Consider the following 25,729-nt stretch of genomic DNA (forward strand, 5'->3'; position numbering starts at 1 on the left):
GAAAATGAGACTCTTTGTGAAAATCTGCCTCAAGCCCTTACCTGGCATCCCAGGATCAATGAGACTCTCTGGTCCCCAAAAGGCAGAATGATTCCTCTTTTCCATGGCTGATGACACAGGTGGCTGTTTTGGGGCAGTGGCTTTCTGGGACTTTTCCCGCAAGGAGCCCCTGCCTGCATCTTTGCTTGGTCCGGTGGGTCCAGGCTGTGCCACAGCCGTGTGGGTCACCATCTTGCGGTCAAGGCTCACTGAGGGTTAAAGAGCTACTATCAGTTGTTGGGTTTCTTTTCTGAACTTTAGCTAAAACCACTAAATTTGCAGTAGATTTAAAGTCATGGACATTTGGGAATGATAACTTATTCATCTAAGATACATCAGAGCCCCAGAAAAAACTATTTGTTCTTGTTTTCAAATGAGTAATCAGTTCTCTTCTAATAATTTGCTTTCTGAAAGTTCACATAAAGAAAGAGACAAAGACACAACTTAAACCTAAGGTTCTGAGATTCGTCATCCTTGCTCAAACCAGTACTTCATTAAACTTTCCACAGCTCTTCTTCCTTTATTGTGGTGAGCGTTTATACACCATTATATGGCATTATAAGACTGATTTACAGCTCGGACTAACCACAGCCTTATGTCATAAATTTTCTAAAAAATCTATCAAAAGAAAACGTTAGCTCATTTCAGTTTTTTTTTTTTTTTTTTTGGTTTTGTTTTGGCTGTGCAGCATGTGGGATCTTAGTTCCCTAACCAGGGTTTGAACCCACACCCCCTGCATGGGAAGCACGGCATCCTAACCACTGGACCACCAGGGGAGTCCCTCATTTCAGTTTTTAAAAAAGCATATGCTAAACAGCATTTTTAGGATGGGGAAGAATCTTGTAGAAAATTGAAAACAATCTCTTAAAAGCGTAAGTGATATCAAAATTTGACATTTGTAACTCGCATTAAAGACATAGTAAATGCTCATTTAATTTAAGGCATAGCTCATTCACATGAAGTTATACCTGAAACAAGGCAGAAAAAGAGCACTACTGAGTTTGCATTTATTGTGACAATACAGACATCCCTTCTACCCCAAAATGTGATGCAGTCAACTCACGATTTTGACAGAAACCTTCATCAGACCCATCAGGACACTGCTCCACTCCATCGCAAGCCAGCGTGATGTCAATGCAACAGCCGTCATCACAAAAGAAGTGGTAGCGTGAGCAAACATTCGAGCATCCTGTTCGTAAACAAGTCTCAAGTCACAGGAGTGCAGGAAAAAAAGACTTCTACCGTGTCAAGATTAACCAGAGACTATACATATAATGAAATGCATTTGGATAAAGAGATGCAGATAATGAGGGAACACCTAACAGTCTGTACTCGAGCAATAGATTCTGGGAAGGTTAGGGGGTTTCTTCTTGACCTTCCTGACTTAATTCTTAGGAATCACCATGGGCTCTCCGTCTTTTTTTGTTTTTTCCAGCTTATTTATTTATTTATTTATTATTATTATTTTTAAACATCTTTATTGGAGTATAATTGCTTTACAATGGTGTGTTAGTTGCTGCTGTATAACAAAGTGAATCAGCTATACATATACATACATCCCCATATCTCTTCCCTCTTGCGTCTCCCTCCCTCCCACCCTCCCTATCCCACCCCTCTAGGTGGTCACACAGCACCGAGCTGATCTCCCTGTGCTATGCGGCTGCTTCCCACTAGCTATCTGTTTTACATTTGGTAGTGTATATATGTCCATGCCACTCTCTCTTTGTCCCAGCTCACCCTTCCCCCTCCCCGGCTCTTCGTCTTAGGGCCCTTCTCTAAGCCAATGATACTTTAGAGGTGAGAACAGAGAAGCAGCAGCTCTGGTCTTCCCCATCCTGCCCTGGGTTTCCTCCCTCAGGTGACCCACTCTGCATTCATCCTTTCGTCCATCAGCTCCCCAGCAGGCCACTTCACAGCGGTTCACCCCCTGCACAGTACTTGGCTGGCTGTGTTTTAGCAGAGACACCACTTGCTTTTTTTTTTTTGTATCAGCTGGCCATTTATTTTTCTCATGGTGATTTAGGCTGAGCTCAGCTGGGCTCCTTCCTTCATGTGTCTGTGATCAGCTGTATAGACACCACTTTCTATGTGCTATTCTTGCATTCACATTTCCTAAGTAATAATTTTTACTGAGATCAACTTTCTACTATTGAACCCTGTTTGCTGGCCACCATAGATCCATGGTGCTGTGAAGAATAAACAGAATCTTTAGCTACTAGCTGGTGAGAATTTATTTTCTACAAATAATGAAATTCCCTTCATTTTGGAGCTCTTAAGAGTTTTTAACCCTCAGAGCTACATGTATTTTCTTGAAAGGCATTCCCTGCACCTCCCAACTCCAGATTAAGCCAACTTTACTTTATAGTTGTTAGCGACATAACAACTGCTGACACGAGTGATGAGGACTAAAGGCATCAGGCTAAAAGTAGGTCTTAAGGATTCTGTAATTCTCCAGGGACAGATGGACTAGACTATTATCTCAGTTCATGGGAGAGTGGTACATGATGATATTTCTGAGACAAATGGCTGAGCATAGTATACACGCCCAGGAGAGTCTTGGAAACGTTCTACTGGAAAGAAGTTCAATTAAAATGCTGGGAGAGGAGTCCATCTGGGTGGAAGGCAATTCGAAGATACCTTGATTATGGAGGAAGAAGAGGTGAAGAAAAGAAATGGTGGCAGAAAGAAGAGGACGCAGGAAACCAGCAGTTATGGCTGAGAACTTGGGCCTAGAAAGAAGAATCTGCTTCGGACACAGGGAAGGGGGTGGGAGGAAAAGTGAAGGGAAACTCTGTGGACACCAAGCAGGATGCAGCCTCTGCTTACATTTCTTAAACTCATGACATGAAAATCCTGACTATCTCGAGGCTTTCCTTACTCCTTGGTAGTTTTGGAGCTAGATCCATATTAGTAATTTACCCATCTATTTCTAGGTTAGTGGTCTCCAAACCTTTTTGACTATACCTGTCTCCAGTCTATAAATCATATGCATGTGCCACCATATTAACATATTATACATCTTATAAAATGATTGAAAATTTAAAGAAGATTAAAAATATAAGTTCTGGGGCTTCCCTGGTGGCGCAGTGGTTGAGAGTCCGCCTGCCGATGCGGGGGACGCGGGTTCGTGCCCCGGTCCGGGGGGATCCCACATGCCACGGAGCAGCTGGGCCCGTGAGCCATGGCCGCTGAGCCTGCATGTCCAGAGCCTGTGCTCCGCAACGAGAGAGGACACAACAGTGAGAGGCCCGCGTACCGCAAAAAAATTATAAATTAAAAAAAAAAAAGTTCTGGGGCTTCCCTGGTGGCGCAGTAGTTAAGAATCTGCCTGTCAATGCAGGGGACACAGGTTCGAGCCCTGGTCCGGGAAGATCGCACATGCCGCGGAGCAACTAGGCCTGTGCGCCACAACTACTGAGCCTGTGCTCTAGAGCCCGTGAGCCACAACTATTGAGCCCACGTGCCGCAACTACTGAAGGCTGTGCACCCAGAGCCCGTGCTCCACAATGAGAAGCCACTGCAATGAGAAGCCCGCGCACCACAACAGGGAGTAGCCCCTGCTCGCCGCAACTAGAGAAAGCCCGTGCGCAGCAACAGAGACCCAATGCAGCCATAATTAATTAATTAATTAAAATATATAAGTTCTGGTATTTTCTTTTCCGTCTTAAAAATGTCTTGACTGTCTGTTGGGGATTCTCTATGGAGACCACATAGCTGGATCATCTTAGAGGTGTTTGTTGGCTTGCTCTGTGAATAGATTATTTTTTGCAGAGCTGGAAAACATGCAGCCTCTATATCCAAAACTGAACCAACTTATCACAGAAGCAGGGGTATGTGCTTGTCTGTTTACCCCAGAAAGTGTCACCCTTGGTTATCATGAAAGCTAGTCATTAACCATAAGATGTGTATATATAATAGAGGGAACAGAAACTCTCTCAATCCCCACCTCTTGTTTTCAGTGTGTCGATGTAGTATCTTATTAACTTTAGTTCATAGTTTGTTATTCCAGTCTAACCAGTGAGGGATTCCAGACAGCAGCTAATACAATAGCATTCTTTTTATTTTCTGTATAAAGTTACGTACATAAGCCCTATACCCAACTGGCCTGTCAGTAACCGAAGGTGAATCACATCACTCACTCCCTGCAGCTTCAAATACACTTTATCGTCATCTTGAGAAAGGCCGGAAATGTACAACTGGCACCTAGCCTTGGGAGCCCCAGAAAACTGGCCTGAGTAAGTAAACCAGAGCAACAGGCAGCTGGTGAGGTGTCAGCCCTTCGCCTCCATGAGCTCAAGCCGTTTCTCCCTCCCATGCACCTCAGTTGTACAAAAACAACCCTTTTCTAACTTCTGCAGGGGATGGCAGCTTCCCAGGAGCACTTTTCTCCCCGAACCAGCAGTTGACTTGGCTCCTTGCCCAGGGAGCCCTGCTCCCGGGAGCACAGCCCTCGGGCCCAGGAGTTTTCCACTGCTGCTGATTTCAGCTGTGTGCAGCGGCCCTGGCACATGGCCAGCTTTCCAAGGCGTGTTCTAGGTAACTGGCTCCTCGGTGCAGCTGCAATAAACCAACAAGCAGGGCCTGCTTGAATGTGGGCCAGGCTGCAGGCCTGGCTCACTCCCCGTGGCTGACTCACGGTGCTGCGGTGAGTGGACTGGAGTCTGGGGTCTGGCCTGTCCATTGGCGGTCACCCCTCCTTCCTCATGGTCAGCTTAAACCTTGGCTGGACAGGAGTCAGCCAACCTAATTGTGAATGTTCCTAACGCGCTGTATCCTTGTGGAAGGCAAATTATCAAGGTGGTGGAGTTCTTAGGATTCTAAAGTCTCCTTCCTCATGTCCAATATGCACACTGACCCATGTCTTTGATGGAAGATCAGTCAAAGTACAAGTAAATCCAGTCTTTTTATTCTTATTCTCCCAACTGCTGGCTCGATTACCATCTAAATACTGAGGAATCAAGGATGTAGGAGACGGGCTACAAGTTTGCTAGAGCCATGGCTAGTGAAGGGTCACCACACCTGGGCAGAGATCAGGTCTGTGGGGCGCAGTAGCCACGCCCACTGCCTTGCACACAGTTCCCGTTCACCACAGATGCTGGGAAGGCATCCGCTGACCGAGTGACAGGACCCTCACACATACACTATCTCAGCACTTCTCCAGAGTGAATTGCGGGGAGGGCTTCCCTCTGCCATACCCCCATATCTTTAGTGCTGTTGAGTTCCATATAAATTTTTTTTTTAACTTGATGAGCTAATCTTAGAAATGTAGATGTTTGTGAAAGTAAGAAACAGGTAAATGAGAGAAATGAGTTTACATTGGGCAACAGAATGAGAAGCATTATATATATGTTGAGCTATGTTATTAACGTATCTGTGCATCTGTGTAAAGCGTCCATGACAGTTTTTAAATAGTCCTTTTAAATTGACACATGCACTGCATATATTTTAATTTGTTTTCAATGTACTCCTTGGCTGCATACTTTGAACATACATATCAAATAGACCATCCTCCTTTAAACAAGATCCTCTCCTGGAAAAGCCAGATGTCTTTCACGAAACTGAGTCACGGAAAGACGGAGCATCTCTCGGGTCCCGTGGCTCACACAGCCTACTCTCATCCCCTGGAGTGTGAAGCGCTCCCCCGCCCCAATTCAGCAGTGTCACTTAGCCCAAAATACAATGCAGCCTATTTTTGCAATCATATTTTTAGTAAAGATTTTCCCATTCAACAACAGCAAAAATGAAATGAAAGGGCCCCTGTAATGCACAGTCAGAATATAAAATGCCAATTTAATACCATCCTTCCATTGATAACCTGGTTTCTGTTGGCCACTGTGAATGTGAGGGAAGGGCTTTCTTCTCACCTCCTGTGGAGACGGCCACGGGAAGCACGGTCACCGAGACGCTGTCAGAGCTCCTCTGCCCAGCAGTGTCCATCACCGTCAGCTGAAAGGTGTATGTCCCTTCCTGTAGGTGGGACAGCTTCAGGGTTCCGGACTGAGGCACCTGACACCCAAACAGGAAACATCGTATTTAGTTAAGAACCTGAGGCACAGAGTCCAGCATCATCCTGAACTGGAAATCAATGTCATCCTTGAAGCAGTCCCATGACCCACTTCTCCACTCCTGGTCCAAGGTTGCAGAATACTAATCACACACAATTCTGGCAGATTGATCAGAAGACTTGAGCTCCGGTGGGATTGGGGGCTAACACCCCCTTTCTCCTGGAAGCTTCCCCTCCCACGCCCATCCACATGGTTGCATTGGAAGGATCAGTTATGACCTCTCCTATGGCCACAGGGGTGCCAGGCTGAGGGGAGCCTCTGGCTCAGAGTCAGGCAGGCTGTGCGAGGTGGCAGCTATGCGACAGGTGACACCACTGTTTATCGTTTCTTGGGACTTAGACAGGAATGCCTGGAAACATGGGAGCAGACAATGACCGCACTGGAGCATGCTGACGTGAAGCCCTGCAGCCTTGAGCAGGGTGATGTGAGAGAGAAGCTCTGTCCTCTGTCCCAGCTGGTCTGCCAGAACATAGACCTAAGACTGCCGAAGGCCAGCAGCCTTGGAGTGTGCTGACCTGGGTGTATGAGAGGAGAGGGTAGATAGTAGGACTGAGTCAGAGTAGGGATTTAAGGTGGGTGCGACAGGGGGATGCTGAGTGTGGCCATAGGAGTGAGGCTGAGATGAAGTTAATGGAGATTTTAAGAGACCAGGGAAGCCTTGAGGCTGGAGGCTGTGGGGGCCATCCACACAAGACATCCTCACCCAGGCCCCGGTCATATCTCTGGGAAGGCGAGTGAGGTACTGGGCTCCTGGGTGTCAACACTCAGCATGCCCGTGTCAAACTAAACCTCTGCGGGCCGTGCCTTCCCTGGGAAGCCTCTTTCCAACGCTGGGGCTGGAAGGACAGAGCATCCCTCGTCTAAGGGGCCAGTCCCTCCACCTGGGCTGTGGATGCCTCCCTCTAGCCTTCCTAGGTACCTCTTCTCTGATGCAGGAAACACCGTATCCAGATCCAGACCATGGTAATCACCTTCAACATCTTGGGTGCACTCAAATTTAGGTCTTTTCAAATTAAATATCCCCTCCCTGGTGCCTTTTTTTTTTTTTTTTTTTTGAAAAATCTGCTTATAGGGGAAGGATAGCTCTGTCAGATTTTGCAGCTCGGCTATCCATGGGTGTAATGACGATCAACTGTCTCGATGGGAAAGCTCTGAGAGCTGCTGGATTTGGACACCAACAGAAAAGGGAGATGCCGACAACTGCTGACAGAGAATGGATCTTGCCCGAAGGGCCTCCGAAGAGGGCTTTGCGTTCGGCACCAGTCCACATCTGCAGGCCTTGCCTCTATGAGCAGAAACTAAGTACAGTAACTTAATACCAAGGTCTTTGTTTGAGGCTTATTTTGATAACTGAGAAAGTCAATAAGGTCCTATTAATCTCCTGTGAAATTTCTTCTACAAAAGGCTCCCCTCCCCTTCTTCTGCAGTAATTTGTTTAAAGCTTTTGCTGTTTCACCTTAAGTCTCCCAGAGCCAGTGAGAAACGGAAGTAAACACTTTGATTTTTGGATTTCATCATTTCAAGATTTTTTTCTCTCTGTGTTTTTATTTCCTGGATGCAGAAAACTTTCAGGTTTTGAAGCCATAAGAGATAGAACATTAATCTGATTTGATTTTTTAATCCCTTTCATAACACAGCTTGGCATGTCTTTTTTTTTTAAATTGAAGTATAGTTGATTTACAATTTCAGGTTAAGTTTCAGGTGTACAACACAGTGACTCAAACAATTTTTAAAGGTTATACTCCATTTATAGTTATTATAAAATGTTGGGTATATTCCCTGTGCTGTACCATATATCCTTGTAGCTTATTTATTTCAAACATAGTAATTTGTACTTTTAATTCCCTGGCCCTTTTCAGTTTAGTTATTTGGCTAACAAATGCTATCTTTCCTCAAAATCAGATATTAGAATATATAGAACTGTAAGACGGACATTTTCCCTTCAAGCACCCAGGTCATCTTTTTGGACATCTCCTCACATTTATATGGCACTGGAAAGGATTTAAAGTATTTTACAAACATTTCCCAAGCGTCAGGATAAAAAATACACACACACACACACACACACACATAAATGTATATGCAACATACCCAATTTGTAACTTGGAGAGAGATATTACCTTTAATAAAACAAAGAGCTTCTAATCTCTGCCCAAGATCTCCTGTTCAGCAGTAACAGAGCCTTTGATGGCTGGCCTCTGGCTAAATCAATGTATAACTCACTCTGCTATTCTGGCTCAACTGCACCTCCCTAAAATAGTAATTTAGTGGCGAGGAATACACGTTTGGGTTTATTTATATACCACACACACACATACATACATGATTATTATATATACTGAGTTACAAAATGAGTATTACCTGTCTATTCCCCTACCCCTATAATTGCTTCTAAAGTATATAAGGCATTGGGCATATGTCAGTTACAAAGTAGTGACAAGATAACGTGGTACAAAATATTTCAGTAAGAAACTCCATTGAACCAATGAACCCAAACGCATTCTAGCCTTCTGCCTCGTGTCAACTAATCCAACTTGCAAAACCGGATGAGAGCTCTATAGCGGTTTGAAGGCCTTTACATCCTTGTTATAATCCAACGCCATTTCCCTGCACACATACAGAGAGTGAAGGAGACACACAGGGCAGCTGTCCTGATCAGGAGAGGCCAGGACATAAACTGGCACCACGGCTGTCGAGATACTTCAGGTGAACATGCTTAGGTTCTGTTCTTCAGTTACATGGTCCTTTTTCTATTTACTTTTCATCATGAATATGACCCAAAGTTCCATAAAAAAGAAGCAAAATGAATTCAACTGTCTGTACTTTCCTAGTTATATATGCTCAAATGAATGGAGTTAGATCATAGTCACAAAAAACTCTGATGTGCCCATCTTTCCCAATTGTGCAGGAAGGTGATTTTAAGAGCATTTCCTCAGGAGTTGGGGATTTCTCTTATCCTCACCAGAGGAGGATCATTCTCAAAAGAACAGAACCAAAAAGGCAGTAATTAAGACAGAATTACATTGCTTATCTTGAGGTTTCAGGAATCAAAGGGAGAAATATTTTTGGACTGGGGCTTTTCTCCTACTTTTCAAATTCTCTCAAAATGTGTTATGTAAATAGCGCTCCACTTATAAAACCAGCCATGATTAGAAGCCTCTAGAAGTACAGAGAGGAAAAAGGAACCTATTCTTCCTGTTACAACCCAACCATGTTTTACTTCTGTGTTAGTCTTTTTTTCCTTATTATGCATCTTTTTTAAATAAATTTATTTTTTTATTATTTTTGTTTGAGTTGAGTCTTCATTGCTGTGTACGGGCTTTCTCTAGTTGCAGCGAGCGGGGGCTATCCTTTGTTGTGGTGCATGGGCTTCTCACTGTGGTGGCTTCTCTTGTTGCGGAGCACAGGCTCTAGGCACGCAGGCTTCAGTAGTTGTGGCTCACGGTCTTCAGTAGTTGTGGCGCACGGGCTTCGTTGCTCCGCGGCATGTGGGATCTTCCCGGACCAGGGCTTGAACCCATGTCCCCTGCACTGGCAGGTGGATTCTTAACCACTGCGCCACCAGGGAAGTCCTATTCCTCTTCTTACCTCCAGCAGTCTTAGAACCTAAGTTCTAAGACTAGAAACTTAGTGAATATTTGATGAATGAATGAACAAAAGAGTGAACAGAATGGCAAAAGACATAAAAGAAGATGAGAGAGAGCTAGAACAAGAGCAGAGTAAGAGAGTAACACTAAAGCTCCCATCCTTCCCACCAAGAGCAGGACATTCCCTGAGGGCGTGAGCCAATTTTCTTGCACCTGTGGCCATATGCAGCTTCTACAGACAGAAGATCAGCACTGCTGCCCTCTTGCGCTTCTTCTCCTACTGCCCTTCCCTTCTTTCCAAACCAAGGAAGTTTGTAGAAGTATGTTATTGCACAGACCACCGGGCAAATGGGCAACTGTCCTCCAGGGAAAGCCAAACCTGATTCTCATTTTAAAAGGATACTGATTTTCATGGTCCTGGTTACTGTAGTCAGAGGATATACATTGAACTTGAAAGCCCTCACACATGTTCAAAATTTTTGCACTACAGAATGTGGATCTTTTCAATCCGAAATTTTCACGTCCATGAGTCCTACTGTCAAAATATTAAGAGTACAGAGACATGTACCACAGGGCTCGCACCTGCAAAGTCTTCTCTGATGTCCCTCAGCAAGATTATAATCTCTCCCTCCCCCTGAATTCCAGGGGCACTTTATCTACATTCTCTTTTGGCCTTGCCACCTTCTATTTGGTATTATCGTTATTTAGGGGCACATCTAATCTCCTCAATGGGAGGCAGCTCCCTGAGGGCAAAATACCCTACAAATTCTTCATAGGGCCTTACTCCCTTGCTCCTTGCCAGTAGAAGGCTCTCATAATTTTTGTTTGTTTGTTTATATACAAGTGAGTAAATTTATTCTTACTGTAGTTCAGTTAAACTATTGGTCAAAGAGACCCCACAAACAGTTTACACCCCAAGATGTTTAGAATTAGCTATAATAGTTACCTCTCCACGAGTGCTCATTCTGTGCTGTGCAATGTGCTAAGCACTTATTTGCATTTTCCCATTTTAACCCCCAGTGGAACTCTCTCAGGTAGTATTAGTTTCTTCACAATTGAGGAAGCTGAGGCTTAAAGAATGAAGTAATTTTCCCAAGTTCACCCCACGAGGGAATTGGCAAAATTGGGTTTGAACCCAGGCCATACGATTCCAAATTCCATGCTCGTAGCCACTGTAGAATTCTACCTCCGAGTTAGCAGAGCTCTAGGCCTTTCAGGTCCTTATTCCAAGAATCATTTCCTAGAAAGCACTGAGTCACAGCTTGTACACAAACCAGCTAGCTGTTGTGGTCTGAAAAAGCAAGATACTTCCTCATACACGCAAAGTCCTTTAAAACCTCTAAAAGTGCTTCTCCCACCCACATCCCCACCCTACTACCCACTGCCAAATAGAAGTGCCAGGACCTTTGAAGGGACAGTCACAGGAAGTCAGGTTTAAACCCAAGGGGACCTGAAAGCCCAGACTGACTGCAGACTCCTGTGATGCTGGAAGCCTATTGCGCTATAAATTTATTGTCTGGGAAGCTGAGTGTTTCTGAACAGGAAAAAGACTTCAAAGCTTCTGTTGCTATTGGAATAGAGCTTTCACAAATTCTCAATTTACTCAGATTTATTTTTCATGAGGTACGTACTTTTTTTCCCAGGGAGATTATTTTTCATCATTTCCTTATAAGTAGTTTTCTTAAAGAAAAAAATGCAGTTAAACATTCAAGGCCCTAAGCTATTGTGTGAAAGGAATTCATGCTTAAAGGGCAGTCTACATCAAGGCTCACGATTAATTCTGAAACACAACTGGTATGAATTATTCATCTATTATGCTCTCATGTGTCTTCCTGCTTAATTGGGGCAGTAAGTCCTAGGATTTGCTGTTTGTTCTTTTTTCTTTACACTTTTTTAAAAAAATTGTTTTTATTTATTTATTTGGCTGCATTGGGTCTTCGTTGTGGTGCGCAGGCTTCTCATTGTGGTGGCTTCTCTTGTTGAGGAGCACGTGCTCTAGGTGCATGGGCTTCAGTAGTTGTGGCTCACGGGCTCTAGAGCGCAGGCTCAGTAGTTGTGGTGCACGGGCTTAGTTGCTCCGTGGCATGTGGTATCTTCCCGGACCAGGGCTCAAACCCATGTCCCCTGCATTGGCAGGCAGATTCTTAACCACTACGCCACCAAGGAAGCCCCATATGCATCAACTTATCCCCAGATATTATTCAGGAAATTTGCAGCCTTGATAATCTTCTGTGTCTCAAAAATGTTCTGTGGGCTGCCATAACTTTTTGTCCTTTATTCAAAGCTTCAGGTGAATAAAATAACTGACGGACAGTGACGTAGGTGAAAGTTTGCAGAGGTTCCGATCCATTTTGGTGCCCTGCGGTGTGGTGCTGTTTTGCTTCTCCCTCTCTCCTTCTGCTCTCACCTCCAGCAAACAACTAGACCCTCTGGTTTTTCAGTGTCAAAAAAATACATATTTTTAAAAAGTCCTTTTTTGACTCAGACCAGACTCTGAAGGGTTTCCTCTGTAGACACTGGAGGAGTGAGGTTTTGTTCCCTATTAAAGGCCTTCTGGGCACTGGTGAGCACATGGAATAAGTATTTGGAGTTTGGGGTTCCTTGGGAGAATCTTTAAGAGAACATTACCCAGGCACCAACATAGCCCGCCTGGGTGCAAGACAAGGCTACCAGGGACGTCATGGACACCATCAAAGGAAAGATGATCTCAGAATAAATTGAATGATAACGTACTTTTTTTACTGTTTACTATGTGCTGCTCACTGTTCCAGGGGTCTTATTTGCATTACCTCCTTTTATCCCAGTAATAACACCTTGAGAGGAGGGCTTTGGTTATTCCCATCTTGCACAGAGGAAGTGGTGAAGCGAGGATTCAAAAACCAAAGCAGGGCTTCCCTGGTGGCGCAGTGGTTCAGAATCTGCCTGCCAATGCAGGGGACACGGGTTCAAGCCCTGGTCCGGGAAGATCCCACATGCCGCGGAGCAACTAAGCCCATGCGCCACAACTACTGAGCCTGCGCTCTAGAGCCCGCGAGCCACAACTACTGAAGCCCGCGCGCCTAGAGCCTGTAGTCCACAACAAGAGAAGCCAGCACAATGAGAAGCCCATGTACCGCAATGAAGAGTAGCTTCCACTACCCAAAACCAGGGAAAAGCCTGTGCGCAGCAACGAAGACCCAATGCAGCCAGAAACAATAACTAAATTAAATAAAATAATAAAATAAATAAATTTTAAAAAAAACAAAGCAAAGTAGAAGCTGTGCTAGAAGTATTACCTATTTGATCTCTTTCATTCACTGTTACTGACTCACTGAGGGAGGAAGGAAATAGTTGAAATGTGATACGAAGCTTTCTCAGTTACTTATCATTTTTCTTTCTTTTTAAAATTTACAAACAGTCTACACCCTCTCTCCTCCACCCCACCCCATGGCCTCGAATATCTAGGATAAATTTTATTGAAGGTATTTATATTTTGTTTTCATGAAGACTAGATATTGTCCAATAGCTAAGAAAAAATAATAGGTGATATGTGTCTAGGATCTCCCTTGATGAGATGCAAAGTAATTGTTAGACAACACTTAGCAGCTCTTCCTGACATCAGTATGAGGCCAGAGTGCAGAAAGATGTTGTCCTGCCCACCTTGCTAGGAAGGATGATAAAAATTTGAGGCTTTTAAAAAGGGCACTTTTTGAAAGGTTAGCAAAATAGTCAATCACTTTTAAAAAAGGAACCAATTAACTTAGCAAGTATTATTAGAAACCTAGTGAGTACAAAGTGTAGTTCTAGGCTTTAGGAGAGAAAGGGAAAAAATATCAAGAAAGGAAGAAAGAAAGAAGAGAGGGAGGAGGAAGCAAAGAAGGAAGAGAGGAACGAGAGGAGGGAAAGAGGCGGGGGGAGAAATCCTGACAGCATCCCAGACAACTGAAATCCCTTTTCCACCCATCACTCAGTCCCCCGCTGAAAATAATTCTAAAGAAGTCCTTCATAATCCTTATAAATTCTGCTGTGATATTATAGATTTTACATGTATCTTTGACCTGTTATCAACAATCATAGGTGAAAAACAGGAGACAGATGCAGTTAGCCTTTAATCTTCAAAGATCACCATAGGTTCTCTGGTACTTTGTGTATTGGTTAAACAACCAGGCTGCCTTGAAAATCCTGCTTACTAAATTTTTTTTTAAGATTTATTTATTTGTGTTAAGAATGGTTTTACTAACTCACACATTAAACTGTCTAAGCCTAGCACTCTTTCCGGACGCACAAGCTCAGCGGCCATGGCTCACGGGCCCAGCCGCTCCGCGGCATGTGGGATCCTCCCGGACCGGGGCACGAACCCGCGTCCCCTGCATCGGCAGGCGGACTCCCAACCACTGCGCCACCAGGGAAGCCCATGCTTACTAAATTTTTATAAAGTCTTTCAATACGTTTTTTAATCATCTCCTTAACGTATATGATTCTTTCATTTTGTGAGCATTTTCAGTATTGACCCAAATTATATCTAGGGAAACTGACTGAGGAGTAAATGACAAAACATCTCCTACGTGAGACAGAAGGCAGTTTGAAATTCAACATTTATTTTGCGTTCTCTTTCCCTATGACGAAAAGCCAGTATTCTTCTTTCTATTTATGTTCCGTGCCAGAAAACCTTTTCTCTAAGGCTCAGTTTTAAAACACTATGTTAATGCGTTGAGGGTGGTCTAAAAAGGAGACTAATTGGAAGATGAAATATAGACCATCCAGTCTCATGCAACTTGGGTTTTATCAAGAAGGACCCATGTTTCTGTTTGCTCAAGACAGCCTCAGTTTATCTCTGTGGTCCTGGTGTAATTATTAATACCACCTCCTTTCACTCCCAAACATGTTTCAGAGTGGATGATAATACACCTGTTTTTAAAAATTAAGTGTGTACAGCAGGCACACCGATGTGCAACTGGTTTTAAGTTAATAATGAAGTTATTGGTGTAAACAATACCCATCCTTTAGTAAGCTTCCATTACACATGGTATTCTAAAACAGTTTAATTTTCCACATCTGGTGAATGGAAATCAATCTACATATTTATGAATTTCAAATCTCCCTGAACGTCCTCATACTCTGTTATCATGTTCCTAAATGTCATATTTTACATTCTGACTTCAGATTTAAATGTATTATGTTATGAAACTCAGTGACATCTAATGGACTACCTGAAAAATGTGTCTTCTTACATTTAAGAATGTATTATAGATTAATAATACCCAGATAAATAGATGTAGAATATCCTGTTAGAGGGCAGAAAATATATGACTTTAAAATCAGAACCTCTTGGGAATTCCCTGGTGGTCCAGTAGTTAGGACTTGGCGCTTTCACTGCGGAGGCCCGGGTTCAATCTCTGGTTGGGGAGCTAAGATAGAGCAAGCTGCTGGGTGTGGCCAAAAAGAAAAAAAAGTCAGAACCTCTTGGTTCTGACCAATCATCTCTCTTATTCATTTTCTTCATAAATGAGGAAACCAAGTCAGAACATGAGCTTTCCCATATGTTTAGTCGATTTAAAGTGCTTGGTACTGGACTTCCCTGGCGGTCCGGTGGTTAAGGCTCTGCGCTGCCAATGCAGGGGGTGCAGGTTAGATCCCTGCTCTGGGGACTAAGATCCCACGTGCCACGTGGCCAAAAAAATTTTAAAAAAAGTGCTTAGTACAGTACTGGACACACACTAGATGCTAAAAAAGGTCAGCAATTAACTTCATCATAGTTAAGCTGGCAGCATAATTCCTCTTAGGGTGAGAACCTCATTGATTTTTGTTTTTTGAATACCTGAATGGGTCATTTGGATGTGAAAGGATAGTCCTACAACCTGGTCTTAAAGTATCCCAAAACAAAGGGAGGGCTGACTATTCTACCACCAAAGATGAGAGAAGGGGTGAGGACCCTGCAGACAGTGGAGAAAAGGGGAGAGGAGAGGGGAGGGCTCAAGAAGGGGTTGGGATAGGCACTCAGCGGAAAGCCTGACCAATGAGAGTTGAGTTAACTTTGGGGGCATTCATGAATGTACACCATTGTAAGACAGTTGCAGTTTGATAGCAAATGACTCCTCTATTGCAGACTTTGTGACTTAGATGTTGGCTTTATAGCTTTAGGTCTATCTGCCATCGCCGTTATACACTTGGCTGGGGAATTAGTCTACACTTTCCTCTATTTTTTTTTTTTTTTTCCCTCGGCCCTGCCGGTCGGCATGCAGGATCTTAGTTCCTCCGACCAAGGATCGAACTCGTGTCCCCTGAAGTGGAAGTGCGGAGTCTTAACCACTAGACCACCAGGGAAGTCCCACACATTTTCCTCTTGATGGCATCACAGTCAGCCCTAAAAGTCTATAAGAAATGCCTAATCTTGTTACTTCTTTATAAATATCTTCAATAAATTAAATACTGAATCATCAGCATTATTTTTATTCAGCATTTATATATATAATTCATTGTTTACAGAGTAGAGCCTTTAGTAGCAACTATGAAAAGCTAGATGATAATAGAGACAGATTTGCAGCTGCTTGAACAAATACATCCCACGAGTGCCAATTAATTAATTGTCGGCGTCCATCTCAAGGGAACTCTCATAGCAGGCTGATCCATGGCTTGCCCGGGCACCTTTCCTGATCAATCTTAGTTCTCAGAGATTTCAGTAAAGATACATTAATTTTGCAGCTGACACAATGCACAGAAGAATAATAAATATGATGGATGACACTCAAAGTTCAAAATTATTTCTGTTGTAGCTGAAAACCCAAACACTGAGATATAAAAAGGGTAAACATAAAGTCTTGCACTCAGGTTCAGTAAATCAATTATACAAACACAGGATGGGGGAAGCCATCAGGACAGCAGTTCATGTAGAAAGATGAAGCAGGTTTTAGGTGATCCTGCTAATGGAAAACTCAACATGAACCTATGGTGTGAAGCAGCTACTAAGGTAGTTTATGTAAATGAATCTTCATTAATAGAAGTGAGACAATGTCTGGATCACAGGATGTAATAGTCTGTGTCAGGAAGAACCACGGTTTATGTATGGGTTTCAATTAGGGGTGTCCGATTTTAAGAAGGGCACGGATGAATCTGAGATAATCCAAAAAAGGCTGGATGGTGGACAGTCTAAAACTCAATTCGTATGAGGAACATCTGAAAGAATTGAGAGTGTTTAGTTCTGAGAAGACCATCCCAAGTGGTGACACTCATTTAAAAAAAAAACCAAAAAACTTTAACGGCTGATACACAGAAAAAAAGATGTGTTCAGCGCTTTTCCAAAAAGAAGATTCAACACCAGTGCATAGAAGTAACACCCCACTGGCCCAACAATTAGAGCTGATTGAAGATGTCATGCAACGTGATGTGAAACAATGAGCTTTCATCTCTGGAAAATACCAGGCAGAGGCTGGATGACCACTGGAAGGGATGTGAAGGCAGGCGCTCTTGTATGGATAGGAGGCTGGGTAAGATGCTGGTCGAGGGTCTGGTCCAGTTCTAAGACTGCCTAATCACTGGGTAAGGCAGTGTGTTTAAATTAGTCTTGAGGGACTAGCTGATTATTGTTCTTGTCTTTGTCCCAAGAAAACAGAAGTCAGTGCTTCCGCACAGAGGGAAGAGCCTGTGAAGACACAGGCAGGAGAAGACAGACAACTACAAGCCAAGGAGGGAGGCCTTAGAAGAAACCAACCCTGCAGCCACCTTGATCTTGGACTTCTAGCCTCCTGAACTGTGAGAAATTTCTGTTGTTTAAGCCACCCAGTCTGTGGTGCTTTGTTATGGCAGCCCTGGCAAACCAACACAGACTTTCCCCACCTCCTCTGACTGAAGTGATTTGGATGAAGTTTATCTGCCTAAGCCAGGAAATACTACAAAGGGTCCTGGCAAGGTTAATAAAAAGCCACTGTCCTCACGACTCAAGACTCCCTGTGTTGATACAGCAATTCCACTTCCGGGTATTTATCCAAAGGAAACAAAAACACTAATTCGAAAAGATATATGCACTCCCGTGTTCAGTGCAGCCTTATTTACAATAGCCAAGATATGGCAACAACCTAAATGTCTATCAACGGATAAATGGATAAAGAAGATATGGTGTGTAAAGAAAGAGAAGGAAATCTTGCCATTTGCAACAGCATGGATGGACCATGACGGCATCAGGCTAAGTGAGATAAGCCAGACGGAGAAAGACAAATACTGTATGACCTTATGCTTATTATGGAATCTAAGAAAACAAAAATACCAAAAAACCAAGCTCACAGGTACAGAGAACAGATTGGTGGTTGTCAGAGGCATGGGGTAAGGGACAGGTGAAAGAGGTCAAAAGTTACAAATTTCCAGTTATAAAATAAATAAGTCATGGGATATGATGTACAGCATGGTGATTGCAGTTAATAACACTTTTGTATATTTGGAAGTTGCTAAGAGAGTAGATATTAACAGTTCTCATCACAAGAAAAAAAACTGTAACTATGTGTGGTGACAGGTGTTGACTAGACTTACTGTGGTGATCATTTCACCAGATATACAAATATCAAGTCACTGTGCTATACACCTGAAACTCATATAATGTTACATGTCAATTGTATCTTAATTGTGTACAGGCAGCCACTGGGTAAGTGGCACATTCCCATCGGCAGCAATTCCAGCCCAGATAAGCCTGATGAAAATCAGTGAGGAGCGCTTGAATAGGAGCCCTTGACTCCAAACCCCACCTCACTTAATTAACTCAACTATCTCAGGCAGGCCTAACGTGAGGTAAGATGGTTGCTTTCTGGATCATGTGAAGAATAAGTTCATTCTACTGTTATTTTCCTCTTTATGCTCCTTTGTATTTTTCAAATTTTCTACTTGGATTTGAACTGAAAAAAGAAGACATAAAAAATTTTTTTAAAGTAATCTGAGTCAACAAAACAAAGCATGAGTCTTTTTCCTTGAAGCATTTTTGTGTTCTGGAGAAGTCAACAAAAAAGCAGCAAGAACTGTATTCCTACCCCCTCTTCTTTCCCCCTTCGTGCCCTCCCCCAAAATAGTCCATACACCTATACGTTTAATTTGTGGGGTGTCTGTGATTAAATGGTTTGTGCAAAAATTCTGAAGAAGCTAAGAGCTCACCATCCCTTGTTCTCAATCTCCTGAGTCATGACCATTCCTTGATTTGATTCATGCCAAACAAATTGCTGTCTTTGGATGGATTAAAACCTACTTTAATCTCCAATCCTAGGGTAGAGAGGAGCAACGAGGGGGGCTTCCATGTAGAAAGTGGGGTTGGGAGACCACGAAAGGAAAGATGAATATATAGCCAAGTCACTCAGGAACTTTTATGCAGGTGCAAGAAACTTATGTCAAAGTGGCCACAAAATTGTTTAATAGGAGACGGACGAATGTAACTCCATGCTTACTGCTAGAAACCAAAGCTTTGTGTGAAATCTTGAATTTATTGGGAGGGAGGGAGGGAGGGTAGAAAAGCATGTACCTGTTCTTCATCCCTTCCCCTCATTACTGAACTGCAGGAGACTGAGCCCCCTTGGGCTTTGGCGACCCCATCTGGGCAGTGTTTATTTGTTGGTTGATTTTGCTGTGCCAGGTATTTCCTTTCCCATTTGCTATCATTTTGTAACACACACGCTGACCCTTTTCCCTTCCCCTTCCTTTCCTTGGGAAAATACAATGAATAAAGACTTATTGGTACCGGAAAAAAAAAAAAAAAAAGCAGCAAGAACGAGGGTAAGCTTCAAACCACATGGTCAGGGAATTCCCTGGTGGTCCAGCGGTTAGGGCTCCACGCACTCACTGCAGAGCGCCCAGACTCGATCCCTGGTTGGGGAACTAAGACCCCACAAACCACGAGGCTCAGCCAAAAAATAAATAAATAAATAAATAAAAACACATGGTCAGGATCACTGTTAACTCAGTAGAAAAGTAAATTCATATAATATAACATTTTTTCAACAATCATTTTTATGCTTTCTCCATTTTGCACTTCTGCCAACTTACAGACATTTGGGGAACCTAAGTAGAAAGACCACTGCACTGAAACATTAGTTTTCATTACAATTACGACATGAATTACCTTCATGTCCACTGACGGGTCACCCTGCAGCAGTGTCCACTCATACTGGACGATGGCGTGGTCGTCTGTGCTCTCACGGCCATCCAGAATCACTCCATCTGTGGGCAGATGCAAAACAACATCTTGCCCGGCCTTGCTAAGTGGAGGCTCGTCCTTTTCTGTGAAAGAAAATAAATAATTCACAAGACATATGTTCCGTAAATTTTTTCTAATTTATTGAGAGGTAACTTGTTTGCTAGAATAGATGTAGTCCAGCAAAGAACTGCCAAGAGGATGTATAGTAACTGAAAGTTATTTTCTTATTTTCATTGTAATGTAATAAATTAAATTTGGAAAGTTAAGGCAAGTTCTTGGATTCACATAAAACTCACATAGAAATTTTCTGGAATCCAATTTTTCATCTAGGAAAACACAAGAGGTTCACAGTTTCTAACTAGTTTTTATAAGAGAAGCCGGCACAGAGTTTGAGATATCCTAAAATAGCGAACGAGTATGTATTTACCTTTTGTTCTTCATGGTACTAAATTTAAGGCTCACGGTGTTCACTAAATATTAATACGTGACCGACAGCTGCTCCAGTGGTGACTGATAGAAGCCATTAGATATAGAAAATATTTCTAAGAGCAGAACTGTGAATATTTTAACGGATTTAAGCATCTTATTAGTAAGCTTGCGCAAATGCACATATATTTTAAAGAAACTTAGTAATTTAGCTGGAAAAAAAACCCTACAGGTTTTTGTAATACATCTTTTTTGGCATCCACTATTTCCTCCCTCCTCCAGCTCCAAAACTTGGTCCGAATTCTGGCCTGGACTTCCTTAGCTTATTCTGAATGATGTTGCTAAGACATTGCTCTCTTTCTGCACAGCCGAAGTTGCCTCCCAAGTAAACTTCTAAGGGCCAATCCAGACGTCCAGTGCCTGAGGTTTGGAGCTAGCAGCAATCCTATTAGCTTCTTATTAGGCAACAAAGGGTGGTTACTGCAGCTGGAAGGACTCTTCCGGAATGCTAACCTGATTGGGTCATTTCCTTGCTTCAGGGGATGTTCAGAGACCTACCTGTGCAGCTCTATCTTCTCATCTATCGCTCCTCTCAACGCCCAGCAACAGAGAACATGAGGGGCTTGCAGGTCTTAGAGCTGTGGCTCTTCTGAATGAGAATGCTGCTGTGAGCCTCCAAGAGAGATGACTTTCTTTTTTTCATGAGCTAGTTTACAAGGAATAAGCACACTTGCTATTGCCAAAGGGTACATGTGTCCACTGAGAAGGTGAGTCCCATTTTTACAGTCATTTAAAAGAATGAGGACTAGTAACTGAATTAAATCAGCCACATAAGCAACCCCTGCCTTAGAAGACATTTGATCTGCTTTTTTCCACCTGAGCAAAGATCCAGTGCCTGTTGACTTTATTCTGCTCCTCCCAGGTAAGGAGAGAGATGACAACTGCATTACTAATAGGCCCTTTTATAGTTTTATAGAGAATTTCCTTTGCTTCTGGAAGGTTCATCACTTTCCACACAATGTTTTACCACTTTATAATTCTGGAACCTTTTTTTTTTGGCTGCGCTGTGCGGCTTGTAGATCTTAGTTCCCTGACCAGGGATTGAACCCATGGCCTCTGCGGCAAAAGCACAGAGTCTTAACCACTGGAGAGCCAGAGGAGTCCCATAATTCTCGAATCCTATAATTCAGCAGTAATACATTATAATTAGCAGCTATTTGCTTTAAAATTTATGTTAAAATACCATTTTAAGTAAACAAAAATACACCTATATGATATAAACAGCAGTGATACTAATAATATATTTTTAGGCCCTCAAAGATTTTTTTTTAATGTTGCTTTTAATTTTTCTTTTTTTTTTTTTGACCTTCCACTAAGGTTTCACCCTCTCTTCTCTTTTCTTAATTTTGTTATTAAAAAAAATTTTTTTGGCTGCGCCACGCAGCATGCAGGATCTTAGTTCCCTGACCAGGGATTGAACCTGCGCCCCTGCAGCGGGAGCGCGGAATCCTGACCACTGGACGGCCAGTGAAGTCCTAGGCCCTTAAAGATTTAACCAAGAAAGATTTAAGATGGAAAAATCAGGTAAGCTCTGAAATATCCCACATATTATAAAACTAATTAATCCTGGCCCTCCTGGAAGAAAAAAATAATCGCGTTAGTCATTTATTGATACTTTTCTTTAGGTAAGCTTAAAGATATGATTTATGAAAACAGTGAAATCCTCATATCCTCTAAATTGGTCATTGTATTTGAAATAATAGAGCTATATTTCCTCCTCAGTTCAAGTCCAGGCAAAGCTGGCTTAAGCCAGAAACAGGTCTTAAAAATAAACAAATGACGAGAGGAGGAAAGGAGTGTGCTATCATTCAAAAAACTGGACTTGCCGATGAAGAACAAGATTAAATGTAACTTGGAATTTTTGATAGAAAAATGGAACAAGCCAATGTTAAGTACTATGGAAACACTGATTTCTTTTGAAGACTAAGCACACTTGGTAAGATCCACAGAGACAAAATAAAACTCATACCAATTTTGATGGAGCATATCAAGGCGGCATTTTATACAGAGAAGTATACTGTTAGCTACGCTGATTTACAACACGCTGCTCTGACCAACGCTTTAACGGCAAGGAAGAGGTCTGGCATCTGGGTCTTGCTGCGTGGGTACAAATGATACAGGGGAGGCTGAGGATATGGAAGTAGGGCCAGACTAAGGGAAGCGGCTTAGATACTACAGGTCAAAATCCATCTTGAGTATTCTGTTGGCTTTTGTGGTCTTTTTTCTTCCATTGTGTGTTTTTCTTAATTGCAACACGTTAGGAAAAAATGATTCACAACCCTGATATGATTATCATTTCTGGTGTGTACTCTTTCTCTTTCTCCATCTGAGCTGCTGATAATAATAATTAATAGTTACCATTTGTTGGGTGATTTCTTTGTACCAGGCACCATGCTTAGTGTTTTGAGCCGTAAAGTCACTGAACTTTCACAAGTTTCTGAGGTAGTGCTGTCATCTGTATCATACTCATGAGGAAACTAGGGTCAGATTGGCTAACTTAGTTGCCTAAGACCACACAAGTGATAAATTTGTCAGTTCAGATGTCAGCCCAGATCTGTCAAACTGAAAGGCTCTGTCCTTCCCACTATACTCTGGGGGCACTGGATGTGTATTCTGGTTACAGTAAATATAAAGTTACATCCTGAATTTAACCTACTAATTTATTTTATATTTTTGATTATTTATTCATATGTCCTACCATTGCCTGTGTCACTACGTAAACTTCACAGTTGTCATTTTGATTCCCTAACCTCTACTACTGGACATTTTGTTACCAATTTTTTTCACCATCATAAATAATGCTATAATAAACTTTTTTGCTCATACTTTTTCTTTAGCATGGATCATTTTCCTAAAAAAAATGCCACCTTTGTAATTCACAAAGCATGTCCAGCCTTGATCGTCATGACAGCCCGGCTGGAAGGCAAGGCAAGCGCTCAAGCCCTAAAAGGATGAACAGGGACCCTCATGTAGAAAAGCTGCCTCTCAAACCCAGGTTTCAGGACCTCAAGTCCCCAGCCCTGACTTTGGCATGCAACTGCAGGCAGATTCTGTCATTTCAACACACCTCTCTAAGCATCCTCCACTCCTTCGCACATTCTTCCATCATCCCCTGCAGCCACCTTGTCAGTCTGAATTCCTAGACAAACTTGCCCCAGGGAAGGGAAGGCCAAAAAAAGTAGAAGAAAAAATGATTCAGAAACTTCTACAGTAAACTAAAGTTTCTTTCTCCCATGGGCATATTCTTTCCTTGTTTAATTTCCTTTTGGTTTCCCCTGGCTTATAAGAAAGCTCTCCTTGGCAATGTTGGTTTCTTCCAGATGTGCAGTGAGAAAAAGGGAAAGGGATTTTGTTTCTTTGGTGCTGGGATCTTTGAGTCCCTGCTTGGGCAGAGGACGGATGTGCGTGTAACACCCATGGGCGGGCTGAGATGCTGGTGAGGGTCCAGGTGCAAGTGCCTCCTGCCTCCACTTCAGGGAGAACACTTTGGGGTCCTTCCCAGTGTCTGCCTCAAGGCTGAGCAGTTGCAGGGTGACCTTTGATGTTTATTCCCCTGGAGGTGGGAAGGGAGGTGGGCCACTGTGGACACAGATTTCCAGACCCTTCTCTTTGGACCTGAAGGTCATGAAGACTCCAGAGGCTAATCTTGCTATGGTTTCAGTCTGGTGTTATCATAAAGCAAACAGCAACAGAGTGCAATCAAACACTCGGAGCCGACCACAGGTAGGCCCAATCAAGGTTTTATTCCCTCAGGGACCTTTATCTCCAACTGCTACTTTTTTTTTTTTTTTTTTTTTTGCCCCCTGTTTTGGTCTTCTCATTCTGAGCATCCCCAGAAAGTAAAACCATCCAATGAAAAGCATCATTTTTAGCTCCTTTTCAAAAGAGAAGTGCCTTCAACTTTGTTTTCAACAAATCAAGTCCCTCCTTTTATCTCTTTAAAAAAGAGAACCATAGTTCATGGGAATCAGCTGGACCCACTTCAAAATAACCTGACACATTTCTCTTCCTATTTTTATCTGATGAAAGCAACTTTAGCTGGAATCATGAATCCTGAGAGCCAAGCCAGGAAATAAGGGTGCGCTATGAGCAATCCGGCAGCTAATTAGATTTTGCTCTTGTAATTACCTGACACAAACCATGCCTTCCTCATAAGAACCTCTCAGAGTCAAATAGACTGTTTACCCCCTGAACTTTTCTCCTCCATTAAATCGAATTTCTGCGAATCCTTTCAGATAAGCATACCTCCCTAAGCTTAGAAAAATTCCACAAGCAGCCCATCGTGCCCGCTTCTGCTCAATCTACTGGGCTTTCTCAGAAACCATCCCTAGGATGGGAAATCAAAGCCACTCTTCTGGACGCCCGCAACTAAGTTACGTTAACTTGGATCTAGGGTGTTTCATTTCTGACTTGACTGAGAAGGGCCCAGCGGCCCTGCCTAGGCGGGTCTCCCAGATGCAGTCACCAACAGGTGCAAGGGCAGCGACAGAAGGACCCAAGCAGCCCGGCCCCGGCCTCCAGGGGCGTGCTTACCCGGCCGCGGCGAGGCCCGGGCGGTGGCCGGGGCGCCAGCTTCCAGGCCTTCCTGCTCGCCCTCTGGGGCGCGGCTGAGGCTGTAGCTGCTGTAGCCGCGGTGCAGTGCGAACTTGCAGACGCTGCGGCCGCGCGCCGTGCAGTTGAAGAGGTAGCAGCCGAGCGCGGCGGCCCGGGGCGCGGGCCGGCGGGGCAGCTCCACCACGGCCACGGAGCAGCGCGGCTCGAGGCAACAGGCCTCCAGGCACTGCCGCCAGTCCCGCACGGCAGCCGGCGCGCTCAGGAAGCTGGCGCCGGCCGCGATGGAGTCCTTGGTGCGGATGATGGCGTCCGGCATGGCACTGTAGCCGCCGCCGCCGCCGCCTGGGCAGCCTTCCTGGGGGCCGCCGCCCGCGCGCAGTTCCAGCTCCAGCGCCTCCTGCGGCCGTTCCTGCTGCAGCTGCCGGCGGAACTCCTCCAGCAGCTGCTCCACTCCCGAGAGCTGCGCGTGCAGCTCGGACAGCGGCGCGGAGGGCGACCCCACCGCGCGGCCGCTGGGCAGCCACAAGCACAGCAGCAGCAGCCCGCGCAGCGCCGGGAGCCGTGGCGACCGCCTGAGCCCGGAGCCCGCGCTCTTCCGGGCGGCGGAGGCCATAGCGGTCGGCGGCGGAGGAAGCGAGCCGAGGCGGGGCCGCAGAGAGCGAGGGAGGCGGGGGAGCGCGGGCCCTGTGGCCCTCCTGAGCCGCCGCAGCGGGCGCTAGGCCCCAGCGCCTCAAAGCCTAGCCTCCCCGGGGTCCAGCTGCGCCCCCGAGGCCGCGGGCGCTCGGTCACCGGCGGGCGCCGCAGCAGCTGGAGGCATTGCCGGCCCGGCCCGCTCCTCGTCCTTTTCCGGGGCT

The 25,729-nt window shown here is 44.1% G+C and overlaps 1 protein-coding gene across 4 annotated transcripts in view; it reads right to left on the bottom strand.

The window, feature by feature from the left end:
• Positions 1-25,729, bottom strand: part of LRP11 (LDL receptor related protein 11) — a 65,809-nt gene extending 40,080 nt beyond the window's left edge. For all 4 annotated transcript variants that reach the window (XM_029224369.1, XM_029224368.1, XM_029224367.1 and 1 more), the window contains exons 1-5: positions 24,855-25,729; positions 19,761-19,918; positions 5,904-6,045; positions 1,103-1,228; positions 42-248 (exon numbers count right to left, since the gene is read on the bottom strand). In XM_029224369.1, coding sequence (XP_029080202.1) covers positions 42-248; positions 1,103-1,228; positions 5,904-6,045; positions 19,761-19,918; positions 24,855-25,488 — 1,267 coding nt within the window. In that variant the 5' untranslated portion in view covers positions 25,489-25,729. The remainder of the gene's footprint in view (positions 1-41; positions 249-1,102; positions 1,229-5,903; positions 6,046-19,760; positions 19,919-24,854) is intronic.

Source organism: Monodon monoceros, unplaced genomic scaffold, assembly GCF_005190385.1.
Source record: "Monodon monoceros isolate NGI ecotype Baffin Bay Population unplaced genomic scaffold, NGI_Narwhal_1 Super_Scaffold_15, whole genome shotgun sequence".
In the NCBI taxonomy this organism is placed as follows: domain Eukaryota; kingdom Metazoa; phylum Chordata; class Mammalia; order Artiodactyla; family Monodontidae; genus Monodon; species Monodon monoceros.